Source organism: Mauremys mutica, chromosome 4 (genome assembly GCF_020497125.1).
Source record: "Mauremys mutica isolate MM-2020 ecotype Southern chromosome 4, ASM2049712v1, whole genome shotgun sequence".
In the NCBI taxonomy this organism is placed as follows: domain Eukaryota; kingdom Metazoa; phylum Chordata; order Testudines; family Geoemydidae; genus Mauremys; species Mauremys mutica.
In genome coordinates, this window is record NC_059075.1 from 60,246,223 (window position 1) to 60,269,539 (window position 23,317).

The 23,317-nt window shown below is 43.1% G+C and overlaps 1 protein-coding gene across 2 annotated transcripts; it reads left to right on the forward strand.

Annotated features, from left to right (window-relative positions):
• The first annotated feature begins 11,399 nt into the window (after positions 1–11,399).
• RPUSD2 (RNA pseudouridine synthase domain containing 2) lies at positions 11,400–22,412 on the forward strand. Of its 2 annotated transcripts, XM_045016702.1 has the most exons (4): positions 11,400–11,892; positions 12,976–13,272; positions 16,924–17,509; positions 17,552–22,412. In XM_045016702.1, exons 1-4 carry the CDS (start codon positions 11,407–11,409, stop codon positions 17,746–17,748), a joined length of 1,566 nt encoding a protein of 521 aa, XP_044872637.1. In that variant the 5' UTR covers positions 11,400–11,406; the 3' UTR covers positions 17,749–22,412. The 2 variants fall into 2 exon arrangements, with proteins under 2 accessions (XP_044872637.1, XP_044872636.1); XM_045016701.1 differs by having other exon boundaries at positions 16,924–22,412.
• The last annotated feature ends 905 nt before the right edge of the window (positions 22,413–23,317 follow it).

The window sequence follows — 23,317 nt, forward strand, 5'->3', positions numbered from 1 at the left end:
ATCAAATTAATAGGTCTGAAATAAGGAAGCTCCCACTAGGGATATAAAAGGGTAACAGGTAAGCATTAGGCTTACCATTAACCCCCTGCACATCAGCCAGAGCAGCCCCGGCTGCGCCAGGTGCAGGGACCCCAGTATCGTCCGCCCCCCATACCCCAGGGCCCAGCTGAAGGGACTTTGGTTAACAGATATAATTTTAATCATTTAACCAGTTAACTTCTAGAACAAAATTTACATCTCTAGTTCCTAGTAGCATTTTATGCTGTACCATTATCTAGATAAAGGATTTCCAATGCTGTCTTCATGCCAGCAATTTGTGGGTGCTACACATTACTGTATATGATACAAATCACACATGGGCATAGTTTGGGGGGGAGTTGAGGGGGACATTTGTTTCCTTAAACAGAGGAGAGGCTTGGGGGGCATGTGCCACTCCCCACCCCTGATTTTCTGTGAAGGCCAAGCTGCAGGGGAGTTCTAGCCATCCTGTGCAGTGCTGCCTCCCTCCCCATTGGCCCCTTATCTGCATAGTGGTGTCAGGTGGGGAGCAGGTTGCAGCAGCTACTCTGGGTCACTACTTCTGCAGCTGGATGCTGCCTCCTGTGTTCTAGTGCCCACCTGTTTCCTATACAGGTTAGGCTGCCAAGCTTCCAAGATTGCCCTGGAGTCTCCAGGAATTCAAAAATAATTTTTCATTATGTCAGGGACTCGAACCCCGACAGCGAAGTTCGTTGTCTGACCGCAGAGAGACAGGCAACACCAGCAAGGTCCGATCAAAAGCTCTTTATTGACAAGTGCACGCGTCAATAGAGAACAGCTCGTATCCGAAGAGAACCAGCCCCCCCCTTTACAGCTTAGTATTAGCCTATATAGACAGTTTTATTACGTCATAGATCATTCACTGGAGCAACCCACCCCCTTTGTCTAACAACTAGAAATTAGACACCTTTTAATATATACGCATGCCTAGTCTCTACAATATTGAATTGTTAATATCTTAACAAGCGCCAAAAGTTAGGAATGTAAGGGAGTTAAAGTTAGAGTCAGAACTGTGGGATAGTGTTTCTTATCAGTTCTTCAAACACTGTGTCTAACATAACACAGCTGGTACCAGCCCCTCACTTATCTCACTCTTTCCCAGGGCTTTGTGAGACAATGCTGCTTCTCAGTATTTTTCCACGCTGGGATTACCCAGAAACCTCTGTTAGCCTGACTTCAGTCAGGTTGGCATAACTGGTTTTTTGCTACATCTTTATTCAGGCCTAACAATCCCCCCTTTGTCCCTAGAGGACCATAATGGGACTCTTGGGACAACAAATTACCGCTTGGCAGGGCACAACTGGGTTACGGTTTCTTCAGTTGCAGACGAAGCTTTAAATCGCCTTCAAGGGTAACAGTTCATTGGTCTGGGGCACTGACTATAAATCAGTTAGGTATACCAAGTGGTCTAATTTCCCAGATGTCTCGGTAAATAATTCAGTCCCACATGCATCCTCCCCATGGACCCGGCAGGATCTGGTATGTGGGAGCCCACACCCACCCTAACCGGTCCAAATGCTTGGAAGGAGCACTGTGAATTATCCACACTTTCATCCAGAAAGTGTCCAAGTATGTCTTCATGATCACAGATCAGATGGTACTCCTGATGTGTCTGTAAGGGCAGTGGGCCAAGTCCAGTGCTCAAGATTATTCCGAATGGCCATCAGCTGGTCATTCAGGAAAGCCTGAATTTCTAAACATACTAGATCCCACTGCAATGCCTTCCCAGCCTCAGTGATATTCAATACCATCTCTGTCAGTAACTTCTGGGTCACAGAACTAAGGGCGAAAATGACATGTAACTCACCAACTCCAGCCTGTACTTAAGATAGCTGAGCTTCAAAAATAAGGCTAGGGGCCTTTTCTAGTTGGCCCAATTTCTCATCATGTTCTTGGCTTTTAAGAATATTCCAAATGGCTGCTGCACTATTGGCCTCAGCCCACAGGGATCTGGTCAATTTTCCCTTCTTTCCAGAGGAAATAACCCAGGCTTTGTGTTATGCTAATCTAATGGCAGCCCCTTGTGAGCAATTTGGGTATGTAGAAGTGATCTGAAAACTGGATAAGGGCAACATCATTTAAAATCCAATTAGGGAGGGCAATACATACTGAAGGATTTATCCAAAATACAGGGCGCAGCCTGTAGAATAAACCCCAAAATCCAATTAATATCACATTGCCAAGCATGGGTCCCACAAAAAAATTTTTCTCCTGCCAGTGTATAATTTTTTGTTTCTTCCCCAGGGTCAGTTCTCAATGTCCTTTTTAGTCAGGAATTCCTGGACTTTGGCAATGTCAGTGGAGTGAGTGTTTCTTCTTCTTTCCCAAAACAGATGTAGTTCAGCATTCTACAGGGGAGAGATTATGAGTACATCACCCTGTAATGGTTTTGCTTCTTTTAGAAAAATTCAAAGGCACAATAGATTTGTCCGTGGACAAGGGAGAGGTTTAACCAGCACGTCACCTTGTCCTTTTTCCCTGCTGTCCAGAAGGCACAGTAAAACTAGAAAAAGGAATAGGCTAATCATCAGTAGGAGAATTCTTCTGAGGTGGAGGGGTCTTTTTGCAGTGAGAATCCTGGGTCCAGGCAGTCAGTCTTTGGCACTTCACAGCGGTGTCGGTAGTCAGCAGGACTCAATAAGGGCCTTTCCAGCATGGAGCCAAAGCAGTGTTTCGCTGGTGGACCTTCACATTGATTCAGTCTCCTGGTTTCAAGAAGTGGCAGGGCTGCTAGGGTCTTCGGGAAGTGCTTCTTTACCTGTAAAAAAAACCTTTTATTACCTATTTAAAACATTTTATTAGTGCTTGGCAGATCTTATAGCTGCGTGGGCAAATTTAAGTCCCCCCCTTTTCCTGGTTATCAGCCAAGTTTTAACTCTGAGCAGTGTCCTTGAATGGGGCCAGCGCCTTATCCTTAGACTGAGCATGTTAGCTATTTTTTTCTCAGTCAACTTGTTTTTTCTTTTCCCTTCTCGGCTTTTTTTTTTTTGTTCACCTACAAAAGAAACTTTTACTTTTTACTTATACACCTTTTGTTAACAATGAACACATACACATTGCTGTTATACAGTACATTAGTCTTATCTAATATATGCCACACATACCGTTTCACTAAAATCTTATTACAGAGCTTGAGAACAACAAACCAAGACAAGCACACCCACTTTGATGAGTTCATTCAATACAAACTCTAGTCCAATAGCTTTCCACCATCCCCAGCCCTCTGGCTAGAAGTCTGAGGTAGCCAGAAGGATCCCATGTACAATATGGGGAGTGGGTTAACTTTCCATGTCCTTGCTTTCAAAGACTGTTGGTATGCAAATTGTAATAACAATTGTCAATTAAAAGATTTGGCCAAAAACATTTCTTTCTCTTACTTAAGGAAATGTATTAGACTTTAGTATATTACATTTTTCTAATGTATTCAAACAGTTTGCATTCTAAGTTGAACAAAACAAATATCTGCATTTCAATCCAACACTGCCGCTTGATTTTAAATCAGACCATCCCATAAAAATATTAAACACATCAATTCTGGCCACAAGACAGAACATAGAACGCAAAACATAATTTTTACTCTGTCAGTAAATGCATGGTATGCTGAATGCTGTTCAGCTGGCATTAGTTTTCTTTGATTATCTGAAAGACAAAAACAGAGGTCTACCCCTTCTGGGCAGTCAATCATTACTTAAAATATACAAATACTCTTGTTGATTTTAGGCAAAACAAGGGAATTACCCCATATTTTCTTGTATGTGTTTTATAGGCAGCCCAGGTTTTAGTGGCTCCTACCTTATTAGTTAGATAATTTGCATTAATACAGATGCTTTCTGGCTTGCTTTTTACTTGTAACTCCTGCTTGTAAACACTGAAAGAAAACATCATCACTCACAGTGCTCTTAGAGCCTAATACAATTTTAATTACATAGCACTGTATACATTCTTCAGCTAATTTAACAAAATTGTTCATAGCCAAATGATTGCAATCTAATAATTTCTTTGCCTGAATTTATTTACAAACATTTCAAAGACACCAAGAACTTTTTACTTTAGTATGTTTACAAAGTTCAACTGCTGTTCCCTCCAGCAACTACAGAGTTAACTTTTCACTCTGCCTTAAATCACTTGCTTGTTTTCCAACAGCCACTTATTAACTCAGATCACCATTCCAAATATTCTTCTGAGTATTTGAACCCCCATGCTTATACTTACTTATTCTGTTCTTTCACTACACCCTAAAAGTTTTCAACCTGTTTAACAATTTGTCTGTCTGTTGCCTGCCCGCCTGGGCCCGATCCTGCTTTTCTCACTGAACCGTTCCTTTCATGGGCACTAACTTGTTCCACTACCAGTTTAGCTAGGAGGGTGGGCTTCTGAACTAGCCTCCACCCTTCTGGTCTCTTCTGTATAACATTTCTACTCACAAAACTACTGGAGTCCTCCCTTGTGAGGCTTGCCACCTGGGCAAAACACATGGCCCACTGGCGTTTAACTATTTAATTTCCTCTTGTAGCAAACACACTGCTGTTACGGCGTATGCTGAGCACAAATGGTTAAATGTTAACAAGTCCCTGAAGGACTGGTACTTGCTTAGCCAGGGCTTCCTTTTCTAACTGGAAGTCCTGTCTCAAGGCCTGCACCTTGCCCTGCCGCAGGTTTGAGTTGCTGCCTGGTTCATGATCTATGCCCTTAATTGCTCAATTCTAGTTATCAAGTACACATCTCGTCCCTTTTCTCCAACTACTCTATTGCCCAGTCCTGCTACGACTGGGGATAGATCCACCTGCCACCCTTCCGGTCAACCAGGGTGGAGAGAAAAATGCTAAACCCCTCTCCAGTTCTGAGACTTGCAGTGGAGAGTGGGCACACCTTTAATTATGCAATCCTCAACATATAACACCAACAGTACCAAACAAAACAAACATAAAATAACAAGGGTAAAACAAATAGATGGTGTAAATTCTGCAGGGCTCCCCCATTCTCAATTGCTCACCAAACTGTGACAAATTTCTGTTACCAATTTATCCCTCATGTCAGGTGATCAGGCTGACACTGTAGGACGTTGGGGGAAACACACCATATAATCAAATTTTAAAGCTTCATTAAAAATAATAAAACAACAATGGAGAGTGTTGGGAACGCTCCCACATTACTCAGGAAGAACATGAATGCTTCAACCCTTAAGCCACTTTAATACTCACACATGTCCAAACTGGCCACGTCTGTATAACGTTCAGAGAAGGGGAATAGGTAGACGGGAGATTATCCTGTATACAGCTTGTCCAGAATTTCCAACATGCTTCCGCTCTTGGGAGAGCTGTTCTTTTACACCCTGGAATCTCCTGCAGTGTCTCTTTTAGAGATTCCAGTTCAGGGCAGCTGCCTGTGACTTCTCCAGTTTCACCAGGCCAAGCTGAATTTTAAATTAACCCGTTCCTAGACAAATTGCTTACACTGTCAGCGGCTCTTCTTTGGTGATTAAAAGCTCCTCTGAGATATATGATCTTATCTAGATTGAAGGTACCTTCTAATGGACATTGTTTAGATGGATCTTCACGCGTATAAAGATTCCAATTCTCTAAATACCTGCAGGTTTTAGGACCATAATGTACGTACATGTAATATGCTGGGGTACCCTTAGGGGGTGAGGTGGAATATTTAGACTGTCCCTTACCCATTTTCCACACACACACACACCAAGGCCATTATTTCCTATTACCACGATGCATCTTATCTTGCTGCACAGTCAATAAATTCAGATGGCGTGAGCCCAACAGAGACACACGTCCCCACAGACAGTCTTCCTCCCAGTACAGCTCTGGGGCATATGATGGGGGATTTTTACAAGAGCTCTCCATATAGCTTCAAACATACAGCTCCAAAAGCTACCCGGTTCCAGAAATCTTCTTTCAATCTTTAAGTATTAGAGACAACGGGGCGTCCCCCAAGCACTTACTGCCAACTCGTCCCATTTTGTAAGGGGACTCTAACCCCTCTTCCCCACGTCGAGGTAAAGGGACTCTAACCCCCACCTCCCGCGTCGAGCGCTCACTTACCTCTCCAGGGGACTCGAACACCTGGACTGGGACTCAAACCCAGGCTGGGACTCTAACCCAGACTACTTGGATCCTGCACAAACCTGGACTGGGACTCTAACCCAGACCTAAGTTGTCAGGGACTCAAACCCCGACAATCTGCACTGGGACTCTAACCGAGACAACCTTGACCCTACTCAACGGGTAGGTGGATGTTGCTGGATTTCTACAAGCTTCAGCTGGTTCACAGAACTCGCCTTATCGCCGACGCAGAAATCAGATTACCAGGCAAGGCTCCTCTAAACCAGAGGATGCGCGCTGCGTTGCCTCAGAGTCCGATCCCCTGCCGGAGAGTCAGACAAAGTCCCGGCGGAGTCGCCAAAGATGTCAGGGACTCGAACCCCGACAGCGAAGTTCATTGTCTGACGGCAGAGAGACAGGCAACACCAGCAAGGTCCAATCAAAAGCTCTTTATTGACAAGTGCATGCGTCAATAGAGAACAGCTCGTATCCGAAGAGAACCAGCCCCTCCTTTACAGCTTAGTATTAGCCTATATAGAGTTTTATTATGTCATAGATCATTCACTTGAGCAACCCACCCCCTTTGTCTAACAACTAGAAATTAGACACCTTTTAATATATACGCATGCCTAGTCTCTACAATATTGAATTGTTAATATTTTAACAAGCGCCAAAAGTTAGGAATGTAAGGGAGTTAAAGTTAGAGTCAGAACTGTGGGATAGTGTTTCTTATCAGTTCTTCAAACACTGTGTCTAACATAACACAGCTGGTACCAGCCCCTCACTTATCTCACTCTTTCCCAGGGCTTTGTGAGACATTGCTGCTTCTCAGTATTTTTCCACGCTGGGATTACCCAGAAACCTCTGTTAGCCTGACTTCAGTCAGGTTGGCATAACTGGTTTTTTGCTACATCTTTATTCAGGCCTAACAATTATAGATTGTCGTGTGATGAAATCTCTAGGATCATGTCTACCCAAAACTGGCAACCCTACAACTGAGTGGCCGTGGGGATGGGATGGGATCAGTGAGTTCCCTACACCCCCCCTGAATTTTCCCAACACCCCCCCCCCAGTTTTGTGAGCTAGTTACATACCAATTTAGTGACTGTTTGGAAATCTGAATTTAAACTGAAACATTAATACACACTTTAAAAGCTTATACAGTGTATGATAAAATATGTGTATCTGAAAAAGTATAATAGATTTGAAAAGTATGAACATAGACTAGCTTCCTTGCTTCCTTATACAGCTGTTTATGACAATGTCAGTGCATTCATTTCGGTGATGTTGGCCAACCTAATAATTTCAAATGATGATTTGTAAGCAAAGTCTAAATGAGCTCTCCCTGACAGCTAGTGATGAGCTGGGGGTTAAGGCTTCAGGGCCAGATTATATTTACATTCACACCTACTCTAGCTAGGGATCCAGCAAACAGAGCTGTGTTGCCCAAGTGATAGATTTTGGCTGGGGTTGGGTTACAAACCACTTGAATGTGGGAGGAAGGGGGGGATGAAGTGTTGTTCTTATTGTATGAGTAAAGGGCAGTAGAACTGTACTTAGTCTGTGATGATTTGAAGGCATCAAGAGAGAGGGTGGGGATCTGTCCCTCTCCACTGTTTAAAGACACAGCTGATTAGGCTCCATAGATAGTCTTTTGTTCCGTTAAATGACCACTGCCACCGAAATCACTGACAATCAGGTCCAAGTGCTTAGTCCTGTTGTGGGGACAGTGTTCCTGTGGGTACAGTGTTTTTGTGTAAGAGACAGCCCAGACTGCACTAACAGTGAGGTTCCCGCACTGAGCGCTCAGCTGAAATCACTGAGAGCTGGTGGAACCTCAAGAGACCATCTCGCAGAGGTCACAGTGGCAGGTGGCAGCAGAAGGTGACTGTGCAGGGCCATTGGCAACAGAGTGGTGGAGTGAACGGTGGCACAACGAACAGCCATGGCCAGAGCAAACTCTGCCTTTTTGTCCCCCACCTGGAAGGTGTACTCACGTGAAAGCACCTCTGAACTCTGAGTCTCCACTGACCAAGGACAACACCGGTGAGTGGAGTGCGGTGGAGGGAAAAGTGAGGGGCATGTTAAATAAACATTTGTTTGTTGGACTATATTTTAGTCACTTTGCTCCAGAATGAATCATTTGTGACTGGGAATGGAAACTTATATAAATATGTTTCCCAGTAGGCCAAGATTTTTAAAATGCAGTATTTGTCAAGGTTGTTATCTCACATTGTTGCTATCTTGGGAGGTCATTATGTTGGGGAGTTTCTGTGCTAAACATTTTTATTATAATTAATTTTTACATAAGAATGGTCATACTGGGTCAGATCCATGGTCCATATAGCCCAGTACCCTGTCTTACAACAGTGGTCAAGGCGAGGTGCTTCAGAGGGAATGAATAGAACAGGGAATCATCAAGTGATCCATCCCCTGTTGCCCATTCCCAGCTTCTGGCAAACAGGCTAGGGACACTCAGAGCATGGCATTGCATCCCTCTCATCCTGGCTAATAGCCACACATGGACCTGTTCTCCAGGAATTTATCTAGTTCTTTTTAAAATCCTGTTATAGTTTTGGTCTTCACAGCATCCCCCAGCAAAGAGTTCCCTGGGTTGACTTTATATTGTGTGAAAAAATACTTCCTTTTGTTTTTTTTTAAATCTGCTGCCTATTAATTTCATTGGGTGACTGCTAGTTCTTGTGTTATGTGAAGGATTAAATAAAATTTCCTTATTCACTTTCTTTGCACCAGTCAAGATTTTGTAGACCTCTATCATATCCCCATTAGTTATCTCTTTTCTAAGCTGAAAATTCCCAGTCACTTTAATCTCTCCTCCTGTTTCATACCACTCATCATTTTAGTTGCCCATCTCTGTACATTTTCCAATTCCAATATATATATTTTTAGGATGGGTGACCAGATCTACACACACTATTAAAGGTGTGCACGTACCATGGATTTATACAGAGGCAATATGATATTTTCTGTCTTATTATCTATCCCTTTCTTAATGATTCCCAACATTGTTTGCTTTTATGACTGTTGCTGCAAATGGAGTGGATGTTTTCAGAGAACTATCCACAATGACTCCAAGATCTCTTCCTTGAGTGTTAACAGCTAATTCAGATGCCATCATTTTGTATGTATAGTTGAGATTGCAAAGTAATGCACATTGGAAAGCATTTATCAACACTGAATTTATTTTGCCATTTTGTTACCCAGTTTTGTGAGATCCCTTTGTAGCTCTTCGCGGTCTGCCTGGGACTTAACTATCTTGAATAGTTTTGTATCATCTGCAAATTTTGCCACCTCGCTGTTTACCCATTTTTCCAGATGAATATGTTGAATAGGACTGGTCCCAGTACTGACCCCTCAAGGATACCACTATTTATCTCTCTCCATTCTGAAAACTGATAATTGATTCCTACCCTTTGTTTCCCATCTTTTAACCAGTTACCGATCCATGAGAGGATCTTCCCTCTTACCCCATGATGGCTTACTTTTCAAAAGTCAATTTAAATTAAATACATTTTTTTAAATTATATATATTTTTAGAAATCTATATCTGTTATGTGTTTTGGTGTAACTTGCATTATTATTCTTATGTTAAATTTGCATTATCCTAACAAAACATTTACTTTATTCACTTTCTTCACATCAGTCAAGATTTTATAGACCTTTAGAATATCCCCCCTTAGTCATCTCTTTTCTAAGCTGAAAATTCCCAGTCATTTTAATTTCTTCTCCTGTTTCATACCCCTAATCATTTTAGTTGCCCATCTCTGACCTTTTTGCATTTCCAGTATGTCTTTTTTGGGATGGGGTAACCAGATCTGCACACAGTATTAAAGGTGTAAATGTGCCATGGATTTATATAGAGGCAATATGATATTTTCTGTCTTATTATCTATCCCTTTCTTAAAAAAGCAAAGGTTTCAGAGTTGCTGCCGTGTTAGTCTGTATTGCAAAAAGAACATAAGCTTTCGTGGGCTACATCCGATGAAGTGGACTGTAGCCCATGAAAGCTTATGCTCAAATAAATTTGTTAGTCTCTAAGGTGCCACAAATGCTCCTGTTCTTTTTAAAAAAGCAGACAGAATGTTGGGAATCACTGACTACCGCTGCACACTGAGTGGATGTTTTCAGAGAACTATCCACAATGACTACAAGATCTTTCTTGAGTGTTAACTGCTAATTCAGACTCCTTCATTTTGTATGTATAGTTGAGATTGTTTTCCAATGTACATTACTTTGCATTTATCAACATTAAATTTCATCTGCCATTTTTGTTGCCCAGTCACCCAGTTTTATGAGATCCCTTTGTAATTCTTCGCAGTCTGCCTGGGACTTACCTATTTTGAATAGTTTTGTATCATCTGCAAATTTTGCCACCTCACTGCTTACCCATTTTTCCAGATCATTTTATGAATATGTTGAACAGCACTGGTCCCAGTACCGACCCTTCAGGGATACCACTATTTATCTCTCTCCATTCTGAAGACTGATAATTTATTCCTACCCTTTGTTTCCCATCTTTTAACCAGTTACTGATCCATGAGAGGACTTTCCTCTTACCCCATGATGGCTTACTTTTCAAACTAACACGGCTACCCCTCTGATACTTTTCAAAAGTAAATTTAAATTAAATACTTTTTTTTAAAATGTATATATTTTTAGAAATCTAGACCTGTTATGTGTTTTGGTGTAACTTGCATTATTCTGATGTTAAATTTGCATAATCCTAACAAAACATTTACTTTATTCATATCTCTTTTATATAGCTCATTGGTCCTGACACCCCCCCTGTAAATTCGAACACCCCCCCTAATTTCAATTCCTGGGGAAACCACTGGATGGGATGGGGAAGAGATGGGGGTAGGGGAGGCAGCTGCAGGAGCATAGGGAGGCATGGGCGCAGCCACATCTCCGCAGCAGCCAGTGCCAGAGTTCTCAGGTCACCGCAGCAGCAGGGTCTCCTCTCCCGCCCCCGCGGAACTGGCTTCAGCGTGCACGTGTGTACCTGCGTACATGGGCACCCGGCACCCAGCCCGCCCCAGCAAACTGCGCCCAGGAAATCGGTGGAGACGCGCCAGCCCTGCTCAGCCCACGCTCCCAGCGCGACCCGGCGGCGGCGGCTCCAGGCGCGGCAATGGAAAAGGGGGCGTGTCTAGTACTAGGGGCGGGGGGGATGTCTAGTACTAGGGGCGGGGAGTTCTGTGTCGCTTGTGTTAAACATCACTGGGAGCGGGCTCGGGTGATTGGCTGGGCTGCGGGGGCGTCACGCGCCGGGGTAGCCCAGTCCGGGGCCATGTGGGCGAGGCCGGCGGGGGCTGCCGAGCCGTGGCTGCTCCTCGCTGGCCCGAGAGTCCGCTGGTCGCTCGCCGCGCTAGCGCCCGTGGGCGGCTGCATGGAAGAGCCCGGCCCGGGGAGCAGCGGGGCGGGGGACGCGCCCCCCCCGGCCAAGAGGCGGCGGCTGCTGGCCGGGGAGGAGAAGCGGCCGGGCCGCGGCGAGCGCTACGTGCCGCCCCCGAGGAAGCGCAACCTCGGCGTGAGCTTCAGCGAGACGCACTTCGCCGAGACCCGCTACTACTTCGAGGGCGGGCTGCGCAAGGTGCGGCCCTACCACTTCGACTTCCAGACCTACTGCAAGGGCCGCTGGGTGGGCAAGAGCCTGCTGCACGTCTTCAGCACCGAGTTCCGCGCCCAGCCCATCGACTACTACCGGGCCGCGGCCAGCGCCGGCCGCCTGCGCCTCAACGAGCAGCCCGTGCGGGACCTCGGCATCGTGCTCAAGGCAGGTCCCCGGCGCCTCCGCCCGCCAGACCCCGGGTTCCCTTACCGCGGCTTGGCACCGGTGGGGGCGGCCGTAGCTTACGTCTGGGGGCGGGTTATCTCAGGAACATGCTCCCCACCCTTGGGGACAGAGATCCCTTCCCGCGTGCAGCGCCCCTCTCCCCCACCCGGCCCCTCATCTTCTCACACTCCTTCCTGCTACCCCCATGGCCGCTCTGCCTCCGCCGGGAGCAGCCCTCCCCTCTGGACCGCTGGCTCCCTGCAACGGTTACTGCAGTTGGGGGGTCATTGCCTGGCAGTGTGTGTGGAGGAAGGGGTGTCCTGTTTCCCACTCTAGAAGAGCCGCTAGAGCGCAAGCCCTCTGTCTAGACTACCAAAAACTGCTAATTAAAACAATACTTTGAAATGTGTGTAACTAATTTGAGGTGACCTGGAGTGGAGAGGAGAATAGCCCACATAAAGAGAACCTAGTTCTCTAGTATGTCATGATGGGTTTTTTTGTTCTTCCATTCATATGAGAAAAGAAAATAATGTAATATATTTTGGCCACAGCAAAACATAATTATTGTTTTGTATTGTGGTGGGACCTGAAGCTATATGCAATACAAACCTACAGGAAGACCTAGTCCTTTATCTGAGGAGCACAGAATAAGGCTTTCTCTGCATGGGGATGCTTTTCAGTATAACTTAAAGTGTGACTTTAAATGAAAAGTGCTGGATGTAACTTCATGGTGGTATTTGGAGCTGTATTAGTTAAAATTTCAGGGCATAAGCAGTTCACCTGCAGGAGTCAGGAATGAATTTATCTCCCTCAGACAGCGTTGCACACAAGTGGCCTTTTGCATTATGAGTCTTTCCCCCTTCCTAAGAAATACTAGGCATGGGAACATTATTTGAGATAGGATTTGATAAACCAGTATGCTTAATGATTATAATACATTCCTATTTTCCAGTATATTTTTAGCTGGTTTCTTAATGTTGGGTCCCACGTTATTCTGGACGTGTGTTATCTATCCCTTATTTCTCACTGATCAAGGATATTTGGGGAAATCATATTTATTCTAATAATCTGTTTTGCTTGTAGAATAATGATTTTCTGAGGAATACAGTGCATCGCCATGAGCCTCCAGTCACTGCTCAGCCTATCCAGATCTTGGTAGAGAATGACGAGGTGGTTGTCGTGGACAAACCCTCATCTTTACCTGTACACCCATGCGGCAGATTTCGACACAACACAGTCATCTTCATCTTGGGCAAAGAGCATAACCTAAAGGAGTTGCACACTATTCACCGGCTTGATCGCATGACGTCTGGTGTGCTCATATTTGCCAAGACTGCAGAAGTGTCTAAAAGGATTGATGAGCAAGTTCGGCAGAGACAGGTGAGAGCTGAGGACTTAAGTGATTTTCAAAGTGCATCTTTCAAGAGCTCTTGAAGTAAGTTTGGTCCAAGTTCAGGCTGTTGGCCAAACACAAGTCCCAAAGTTTACATTGCAGCCTGTGGCTGCTTTAACTTTTAATGCATAAATACAGCTTATGTCTAGGGGCATTGCATTTTAGGACCTGTGGTCTCAGTAGGTCAGCGCTTCTTCTTTAAGATGAAGACAGGTGCAAATTACATGCACCCCTTGTGCTCTTGGTAAGATGCTAATGTGGTGCTCCACTGAGCAGAATTTGGGTGCCTCAGTAGGTTGTATAGTAGATAAGTGTGCTAGTTTGTGAGACAGTAATTGAGAGGCTATTGGTGTTTTAATAAAAACCCTATTTCCGTTTTGAAGGACTCAGATTCCCCTGTAAATGTTCTATGCAATAGCCTGTTGTGACATTCCCCAGGGTGCATGCTGAACTGCTATGGCCCCTTAGCTCTCCAGCCTCAGATGCCTTTTACATTGCTTTGCTAGTGAACAGCAAACCTCTCCAGGCTCTGATCACTCACAGCCACCAGCATGCAAAGTCTCTATCAGCTGAGTACATGAATGATGTGTCCTGCCATCCATAAATAGATACAGGGCAACATCTGCATATCCCTGAGTACCTTCAGTAGCCCACAGGACCGTACAAGCTCATAAATTAGTCCGTCATTCCTACAAAGGGTAATGAATATGCATCAGCCTTTGTTGTCTCAAGTGGACACTTCCCAAACACTTCAACCTAAACACACTGGTTTAGATAAAACAGTATCTTTCTCTAGTTAATAAACTTGTTTTAGATTTTAAGTAGGGCTGTCTATTGATTGCAGTTAATGCATGCAATTAACGCAAAACAAATTAATTAGATTTTAAAAAGTCACGATTAATTGCAGTTTTTTAATCACACTGTTAAATAATAGAATACCAATTTATTATATTTTGGGTGTTTTTCTACATTTTCAAATATATTGATGTCAGTTATAACACAACATTAAAGTGTACAGTGCTCTCTTTATATTATTTTTTATTACAAATATTTGCACTGTAAAAAAGATAAGAGATTGTAATTTTCAGTTCACCTCATACTAGTCCACTCAGTCCTACTTGTTCAGCCAATCACTCAAGTCACAATTTTGTTTATATTTACGGGAGATAATACTTCTTGTTTAGCGTCACTTGAAAGTAAGAACAGGTTTTTGCATGACACTGTTCTAGTTAGCATTACAAGGTATTTGCGTGCCAGATATGCTAAACATTTGTATGCCCTTTATGCTTCAACTTGTGGGCTCTAAAGTTTTACATTGTTTTCTTTTTGAGTGCAGTTATGTAAAAACAAAAAATAATTCTACCTTTGTAAGTTGCATGTTCACGATAAAGATTGCACTACAGTACTTGTATGAGGTGAATTGAAAAATACTGTTTCTTTTTTACAGTGCAAATATTTGTACACAGATAATATAGAGAGTACTGTATGCTTTGTTCTGTGTTGTAATTGAAATCAATATATTTGAAAATGTAGAAAAACATCCACAAATATTTATAATAAATTAAATTGATATTCTTTTATTTAACAGTGCAATTAAAACTGAAATTTATACACAACTATTTTTTAATCTTGCGATTAATTGATTTTTTTTAATAGTTTGATAGCCCTAATTTTAAGTAATTTACAAGTGATAAGGCATAAGTCAGAGTTGGTTACAAAAGAAGAAAAAAGACAAACACGCAAGCAAATTCCTAAACTTTACCAAGGTTAATAATTTTAAAAGCAAAAAGTTTCTCACCTCAAAACTTTCAGTAGTCTGTACTGGCTGGAAAAACAGCTAGGCCAGGACCACTTTCCCTCATAGGTGTTGGAACTGGGGGTGTTTCTCTGAAAATATCCACTCAGTGTGCAGCAGCAGTCAACAAAGTGAACAGAATGTTGGGAATCATTAAGAAAGGGATAGATAATAAGCCAGAAATCCATAGTACACCTACATCTTGAAGACTGCTTGCAGATGTGGTTGCCCCATCTCAAAAAAGATATATTGGAATTGGAAAAGGTTCAGAAAAGGGCAACAAAAATTATTATGGGTATGGCATGACTTCCATATGAGGAGAGATTAATAGAACTGGTCTTTTTCCAACCTGAAAAGCCCAACTGAGAGGGGATATGATAGAGGTCTATAAAAATCATGACTGGTGTGGAGAAAGTAAATAAGGAAGTGTTCTTTACTCCGCATAACACAAGAACTAGGGGTCACCAAATGAAATTAATAGGCAGCAGATTTAAAACAAACAAAAGGAAGTACTCTTTTTCACACAATGCACAGTCCATCTATGGAACTCATTGCCAGAGAATGTTGTGAAGGCCAAGACTATAACAGGGTTTTAAATAGAACTAGATAAGTTAATGTAGGATATGTCTATCAATGGCTATTAGCCACAATGGGGAGGGATGGTGTCCCTAGCCTCTGTTTGCCAGAAGCTGGGAATGGGCGACAGGAGTTGGATCACTTGATGATTACCTATTCTGTTCCCTCTGGGGCACCTGGCATTGGCACCTGTCAAAAGACAGGATACTGGGCTAGATGAATCTTTGGTCTGACCCAGTATGGCCATTCTTATGTTGAAGTGGTTTCCTTTATATACAGAGTTAACAGCTTGGTTCAGTAACTCTCAACACCCCCACTGTAAAAATTGTTCCAGTACCCTAGCTCTCCTTAGTTTAGTGATGCACCTTTTGTCTTTCAAGTGATCATCTATGAGTAAAGATGGGAGAGGAGAGGTATATAGAGGCATTTTTTCTCCCTTATACTCTGACCCTTTGCACTCAAAGTCTTTGCTGGGTCATGGTGTCAGGCAGTTCCTTGGCGTATGTGAATTGCCAGCTGTCCTTCTTCAGAATGAATTATAAATTTCTTGTTTACAGCGCTTGTGTTGGTATATCTCTGATTAAGCAGGTAATGGCCTTTTAGCACCTAGGTGATGTCTTTGAGAAAATGGTCTGCGGGCATTACCCAGAACTACAGCGTATTTCAGTAACAATCCTATAGTAAAATCTCATAGCTCCATATATAATGTTGATGCACAGATTTTGACAGGACAGTATTGTTCAGTAGATTGAGTTTTCAAATGATACCTCACAAGTCATACTTTGTACAAAATATATCATAACCATATAAAAGTGCCGAACATGGGGTACAGGGTGTCACACCTGCAACCTGCCAATCCCAGTTGTGGCACTCTGGCTTTTAAGATTTGCAGCAAGGGCACAAAAGTAAGGGGCGACAACAAAAATCTGAGAATAAATCTTGACATAAATTTGGGTTTAATGTTAAAATAGTTTCCTAGGTCTTAGTTGAAATGTTGAATTATGAAGTTATCAAACTCCAATAATAAAGTACACCTGAATGGGACAGAAGCCACTGTAGGTCTAAATAGAAGACTTCATTTTATAATGAGGTACACTTGAGATGCTTGTTTGCTTCTCCTGTTATCTGCAATCCTCTTCCCCACATCTGTAAGTGAAGGGGAGGGCAGGAATGGTTAGTATTAAGCTTAATGTAGCTGGAGCTCAAGAGAGATTTGCATTGAGTCTGGATTGATGTTTCTGATGTTCACTCTGTTTTCCCCCTGTAGCTGGAAAAGGAGTATGTCTGCCGCGTGCTTGGGGAGTTTCCAGAAAATGAAGTGACCTGTGAGGAACCCATCCTGGTTGTTTCTTACAAAGTGGGCGTGTGTCGTGTGGACCCCAAAGGCAAATCCTGTAAAACTGTCTTCCAAAGGCTTAGTTACAATGGCAAGACTAGTGTGGTCAAGTGTTTTCCATACACGGGTCGCACCCACCAGATCCGGGTCCATTTGCAATTCCTGGGATATCCTATTGTCAATGACCCCATCTACAATATGGAAGCCTGGGGTCCTACTAAGGGTAAGGGTGGTGAGATTAATAAAACAGATGAGGAGCTTCTCAGGGCTTTAGTGGAAGAACATCGTTCCAAACAGAGTTTGAGCATCTTGGACATTTCAGAGGAGGACCTGAAGCCCATTGTGGGAAGTAAAGAATGTGACCGTTCAGATTACTGTACTAAAACAGTTGAGATTACGCCTATAAGCGCAGACTCCTGCAGAACTGAGGACTCTAAGGATCAGAAAGAAGCTGAAATACTGGCATGTTTGCCAAATTATGATACCAGACCAGAAACACATGAAGCAAACCCTGAAGGAGCTAGTTCAAGTGGGAATCAGGATGGACTAAACCCTGAAGGAGCTAGTTCAAGTGGGAATCAGGATGGACATACAGAAGAAAAGGACCCTCTGTGTGAGGAGTGTAAAATAGTAAGGCAGGACCCATCTCCTAGGGAGCTGGTGATGTACCTGCATGCCTTACGCTACAAGGGAGCAGAGTTTGAATACAATTCCAAGATGCCAGACTGGGCTCTAGAGGACTGGGATGAGAGCTAAGAATAGATACTGAGACTTTTGTGTTTCATTTTAGTTTTGTTGGAAGGAAAGTATTTGCTAAAGTCCTGAATGTGTGTGTGGTAAAAATATCTCATTGGAGCTATTGCGATCTTCCATCATTATTTATTGTGTTGTGCCTGGATTGCTTGTGAATTTTGAGGCAGTGGGAAGAGTTCTTCCTGATTAGTCTTGAGAACTCTTTCCTAACAATGAACCTGCTGACAGCTACTGAAGGGAGATGGTTAATGCAAGGCACCTTAACTGTTTTCCTTTAAGATAGTAACAGTGATGGGTAAAAATATTACTCAAAGGTGGGACGCTTGGAACAATTGCTTCCTCTTCTCACCACACGGTGTTCGGGGTGCATCCTTGTCTGCAAATTGAATGCAGTTGCTTACTGAATGCATACAACTAAGACAATCAGCATCTTGGCTCTTTTCCTGTATGTCAGTTATCTAACTCCCTTGTCTTTCTGGGTAAGAGTTGGTGAGATGTTAGTCAATCTAAAATACTTAGATCAATTTCAGTTATGTTCTTAGTTTTGTTCATACCAAGGCACTATGCAGGCTGGTTCTTTTCCTGCCAGGTTAATCTTCATTCATTTTATTTGGAGTTCTGTTGCATTGTGCAGTTCTTGTCAATAAGACATTTCCATCCTCTTGTGTGTGTTTCCAGCTTCCTTTTTTTTTTTTTTTTTTGTTCTAGCATGGAGCATAGTCTGTCCTTAAATCAGCTTTGCAAAATTTCTTGGACAAGCATACTGCTCCAACTAAAAATTCAGTAGCCCAAAGAAATGGTCTAATTTGCTGTTAGAGTCCATATCTGTAGGTACTCCTATCCAAAACAATCTCTACATACTTTAACCAGTCTCTTGTTTCCTTTCCCTATATTTTCTACCTCCTCCCATATAGTTTCTCTCCTTATTACTTAACCCCCATTACGCTCTATACTGTACATCTTGTACTGCGCATATCTTTTCTAACATATCTTAACCACTCTCTTCCATGTACTCACACACAAGGCTTAGAAAGCTTAACAAATACATAATAGCCAGAAAGCTAAGTCTGATATGGAAGGTGGCAGGGGCTTAATGTTTCAAGGACGGCTCTACTCCACCCTCTTCTGGCTTTTTGGTTGTTCTAAGCAGGGGTGTTTCTACTATCCTAGCCTTCATTTTGCAGCTCCCAGCCTCAGTAGAAGACGCTTTAGTGTCAGCCTCTGCTGTTGCTCAGAGACTTTGTGAGCTGCCGCAGAATGAAACACCTGATTGCAATAGTGATACCAACAAGATATAGGGTTCTGAATAGTAAAAGTAAAACTGAAAATACCTAGGTTAGTTTTCACTTTGCTGCAGCTTGTTCTGAAAGTTCTAACCCACAGCTGAGGCATTTCAAGAATTAGAGCACTCCATCTGTTTGTGAGACACTTTAGGATGTAAAAAAATGTTAACCTTGTGTGGCTTTTGTTGTGTTGTTTTGTTTTTTTTTAAGGGCAGGACAGTGATGTTCTCACCAAGACATTTCCTATTTGCCATGGCAAAGTGGATTTTTCCATCCCAACCTTAAATAATAATGCTTTTGTTGGTAGATGTGTGCTAGCTCCTTTGTACGTGCCCTGCATTGGACAGTAAACCCAAACCTGTACAAGCCAGTGCATTGCTGGTAATTTTTTTGTCTGATGTTAGGAAGTCTAGAATGTATTGGCTTACTCCAAGGATGCCAAGAGTGCATCTAGAATAGAAAAAAGAGTGTGGGGATCTTGGCCAAACAAAAATCCTCTCTCACTACCTAGTGCTTTGTTTGATCAACATGCATAGTCCTTTGATTATTACAGCAGCACTTAGAGGCCTTGACCAGAGCCTTATGTGGTATGCATTGCCCACACACAATAAGATAGCCTCTGCCCTGATAAGGCTTACAGACTAACTGTGAACATTCGCATCTAATCTTCTATTTGCCCAAACTGGAGCCATATCTTCAAAGAGGGTTTCTTCAGTATTCATAATATTGACCATGTGAAATACAAAGGTGACTTAAAGTAAGAAGCGGCACAACTGCCACTTTACCTAGTAATTTACGCATGTTAATGCTAAGTGCTTTCTTTATTATTCTGTGGATATAGTGTAGGGGGGAAGTACAGAGGCTCCATGATTTACCAGCTAGTATGTCACATTGCCTCATTCTGCAAAATGAAAGATCATTAGTGTAACAACAGAGGGGAAGGGTTTTTTTAACTCTGGTTTATCTTTGCCGACTGACACGTTGAAGAATGTGTTGAATTTATCATTCTGCCACTTGAATAAATACATCCAACAGAGGAGGTTCTCTAGCAACACCAGGAAAGACCAGAGTTGCTGAGAGTGCATGCACACATGGAAAAAAACCACCGACCCTACAGCGTTTTAAATAAATAAATATATACACACTTTTTAAAAATCCTTGGAGGATCATTGCATAAAGCTGATGGCAAAGAACAAATAAATCTAGGCAAACCCTTCCGTCCATCCTTTGACTAAATTAATTTTGAGCCTGGAAGCCATGAAAGCTCCAGCTGGAGCTCTCGGGGGTTCCATACTTCCTAATAAGGGAATGGCAGCCCAGCCTCAAGCTGTTGCTCTCAGGATCTGAACTCCCAGTACCATAGGGAGCCTGGAAGTTCAGAGATCCCCATCTCCTGTTGGGGCTTCCAGGCTGTCTGTCACTGAGCCAGACTCCCCAATCAACTTGCACCCTGGATGCCTATACTCTGTTAGCTCGGGGAGCCAGCTGGTGCGGGAATTCAGTAGCCCTAGGCTTACCATCCATGTGGCCAGGCTGCCATGGAGCTAGTGGACCATGGAATCCCTGGCAGCTGCTGATCTGGTTCATGTCTATTTCACAGCTGCTCAGGACTGAAGGGTAGCCTTGAAAATGACCCTTTGATATCTGCTATTCATTGGTGGGAAGTAGTGAAACTGACATGAATTATATCAGTTTCACCAAGCAACTACTTGGGAGCTATTTCCACAGGTGTTGGAACTAAGAATGATACCGCGCCCCCAACCTTGAAATGGTTTCTGTTATATACAGGGTTTACAGTTCAGTTTAATGGCTCTCAGCACCCCCTCTATACAAATTGTTCCGGCGCCCCCTGCATATTTCATTTTGAAAACACTGTTTTGGTGTTTCGGAAACATGATTTTTCAGAATCTCCAGTTCATGGGAAATTTTGAATGTTGAAATTTTCCCATGACCTGGAAATTCCAAATTTCAGCTGACTGTAGTCCCAAGTTTCATTCTGCTGTCTCCTCTATCTCTTCTGTAAAAGGATCACCACAGGAAGCAAATCCCTTATAATGCTAAAGTGTGGAGGTAATTTATGTTCCTGTGTGGTGAACGGCCTATTGTGGAAAATGTTGGGGAAGGAGTAAGTACAAATAATGTTTTGAGTGCTGTGTCTTAACTTCATTTTTTTTCTGGCCATGCTTAACAGTTACTATTAAGGCCTTAATACACCACAACATTATCTAATGTATTCCATTGCTGATAGAGAAACTGACTGTGATTACTGGCCACAAAACAACTTGAACTGTGAGAGGTTAAGGCTTATTATTCAAGCATCCTCCCTGTGAGCGTCACAATTCATTGTTTTATTTGAGTTAAAAGCTGCTGTCTATGTTACATCTTGTGTGTGTGTGTGCATTGTAATTTGTATGCAGATAGATTGGACTCTGCACAAATCTGGCTGTTTCCTTTTTATAAAGATAAGTGAACATACCAAAGGCAATTATAAGGTGGTGTAATTAAAGATGTCAACATGTTTACCATAAACCCTGCTCTATGACTGGTTCAAAGGGGTGGGGGAATTCTCAGCTAAAACCATGGGGTAGAGAGCTTTGGTGACGGAGTGATTCTGTGCGTGTTTCATGTAGGTGGGTATGATGCTTGGGGAAAGTGAAGAATGTTGAGAGTGAAGTTCTCTCTCTCTCCCGCCCCTCCCCCCCCAAACAGGTACAGCAATGACAACAACAGTACAGGCTTCTCACCCACTCGCTAATGTGCCTTAACAATGATCTGTAGAGGCTGCTGGCTAGTCAGTCTCTTGTGACTCATTCATTCCTGGCCCTCTGTGCCAAACTGACAACAAGGGGGGCTAATTGTCATGGTGGTGTGTGTGATGTGAATGCTACAGGCTCTGGTCTTAATGTGGATAAGACTCTTTAGGTGCATTCCAAAGAATGGACTTGGCCAGCATGCTAGCTTGGCATCATGCGCTGTCAGGCAGCAGCTTCTAACTTGGGGGCTGCTGAAGGCAAATACATCCCTTGCTCCTTAGCTCATCTCAATTGGTTGGCCTCTTACAGTTGGTATGTGTACTTCCACTTTTTCATGTTCTCTGTATGTATAAATACCTTCTGTCTGTGTGTTCCATTCTATGCATCCGAAGAAGTGAGCTGTAGCCCACGAAAGCTTATGCTGAAATAAATTTGTTAGTCTCTAAGGTGCCACAAGTACTCCTGTTCTTTTTGGGAACTAGATAGAGGCTAGTTACCTTTATATGCAAATCACCATTATTTTGTTGTTGTAGTTCATAGGAATCCCTGTAATGAACCAGGACCTGTAAAGTGATGGCCACACACCAGAGGGCACAGAGACAGATAAGGATGGGGGAAAGAGTGCAGGGACAAATGGGGATGAGGGGCAGGGGGTGCAGGGCTACAACAGGATGGGAGAGGGGGTTGGCTGAGGGGGTGTGGGGCTACATGGAGGAAGGGAGATGGGTGAGTGAGGGCACAGAGATACACAGGGATGGGGGACGGAGTGCAGGGACTCATGGGGACGGGGCAGATGTGCCTGAATGGGAGAAGCTAAGGGTCAGCCAGGGTCTGCATGGGGGAAGCTCCCTAACAATCCCTTCCTGCCGTGTCCCTCCCCTCTGCCCCAAAAAAAATGGTCCATATTTTTCCCACCCATGTCCAACAACCCTCTCAAGTTCACACCCAGACTCGTTTCCAGCAACTGCTTCCCTCTCCCTCAGCTTCTCCATTACTCCTGACTCCCTCAAGCCTTTGCGCTGTTTCTGAGGGGTGCAGGAAATATGGTTCCGTATTGTAGTTTGAATGAATTATTACTCAGTTCTGTATTAATATGCCTAATAAGGAATCTATTTGTCAAAAAACAATCCCTGAATCTTTTTTGTTGTCTGTATTGTTAGACATATTTGCTGACAGGTATTTTGGAATAAATTACCAAAATAATTGAAACTGGTGTGATTAAATTGACCTAAAATATGATGATTTATGCAGAATTTTAAAATATTGTGCACATAATTTCTAATTTTTGGTACAGAATTCCTCCAGGAGTAACACAGCAATAGCCCCTGCTGGCAGCTCTGTTAAACTCTTCTGGGAGCTTTGCTTTACTACACCTGACCCAGAAAATGCATCAAGGGCTGGGAAGCTGGAAGATAACAGAAACTGAAGCCCTAAAATGTGTCCGAGATATATGTAGTCATATCTTGCTTACCTTACTAACTCATCAGCCTGCCAAGGTGCCCATTTGCATAGCCAATTCACGATAGCTTTATCTGA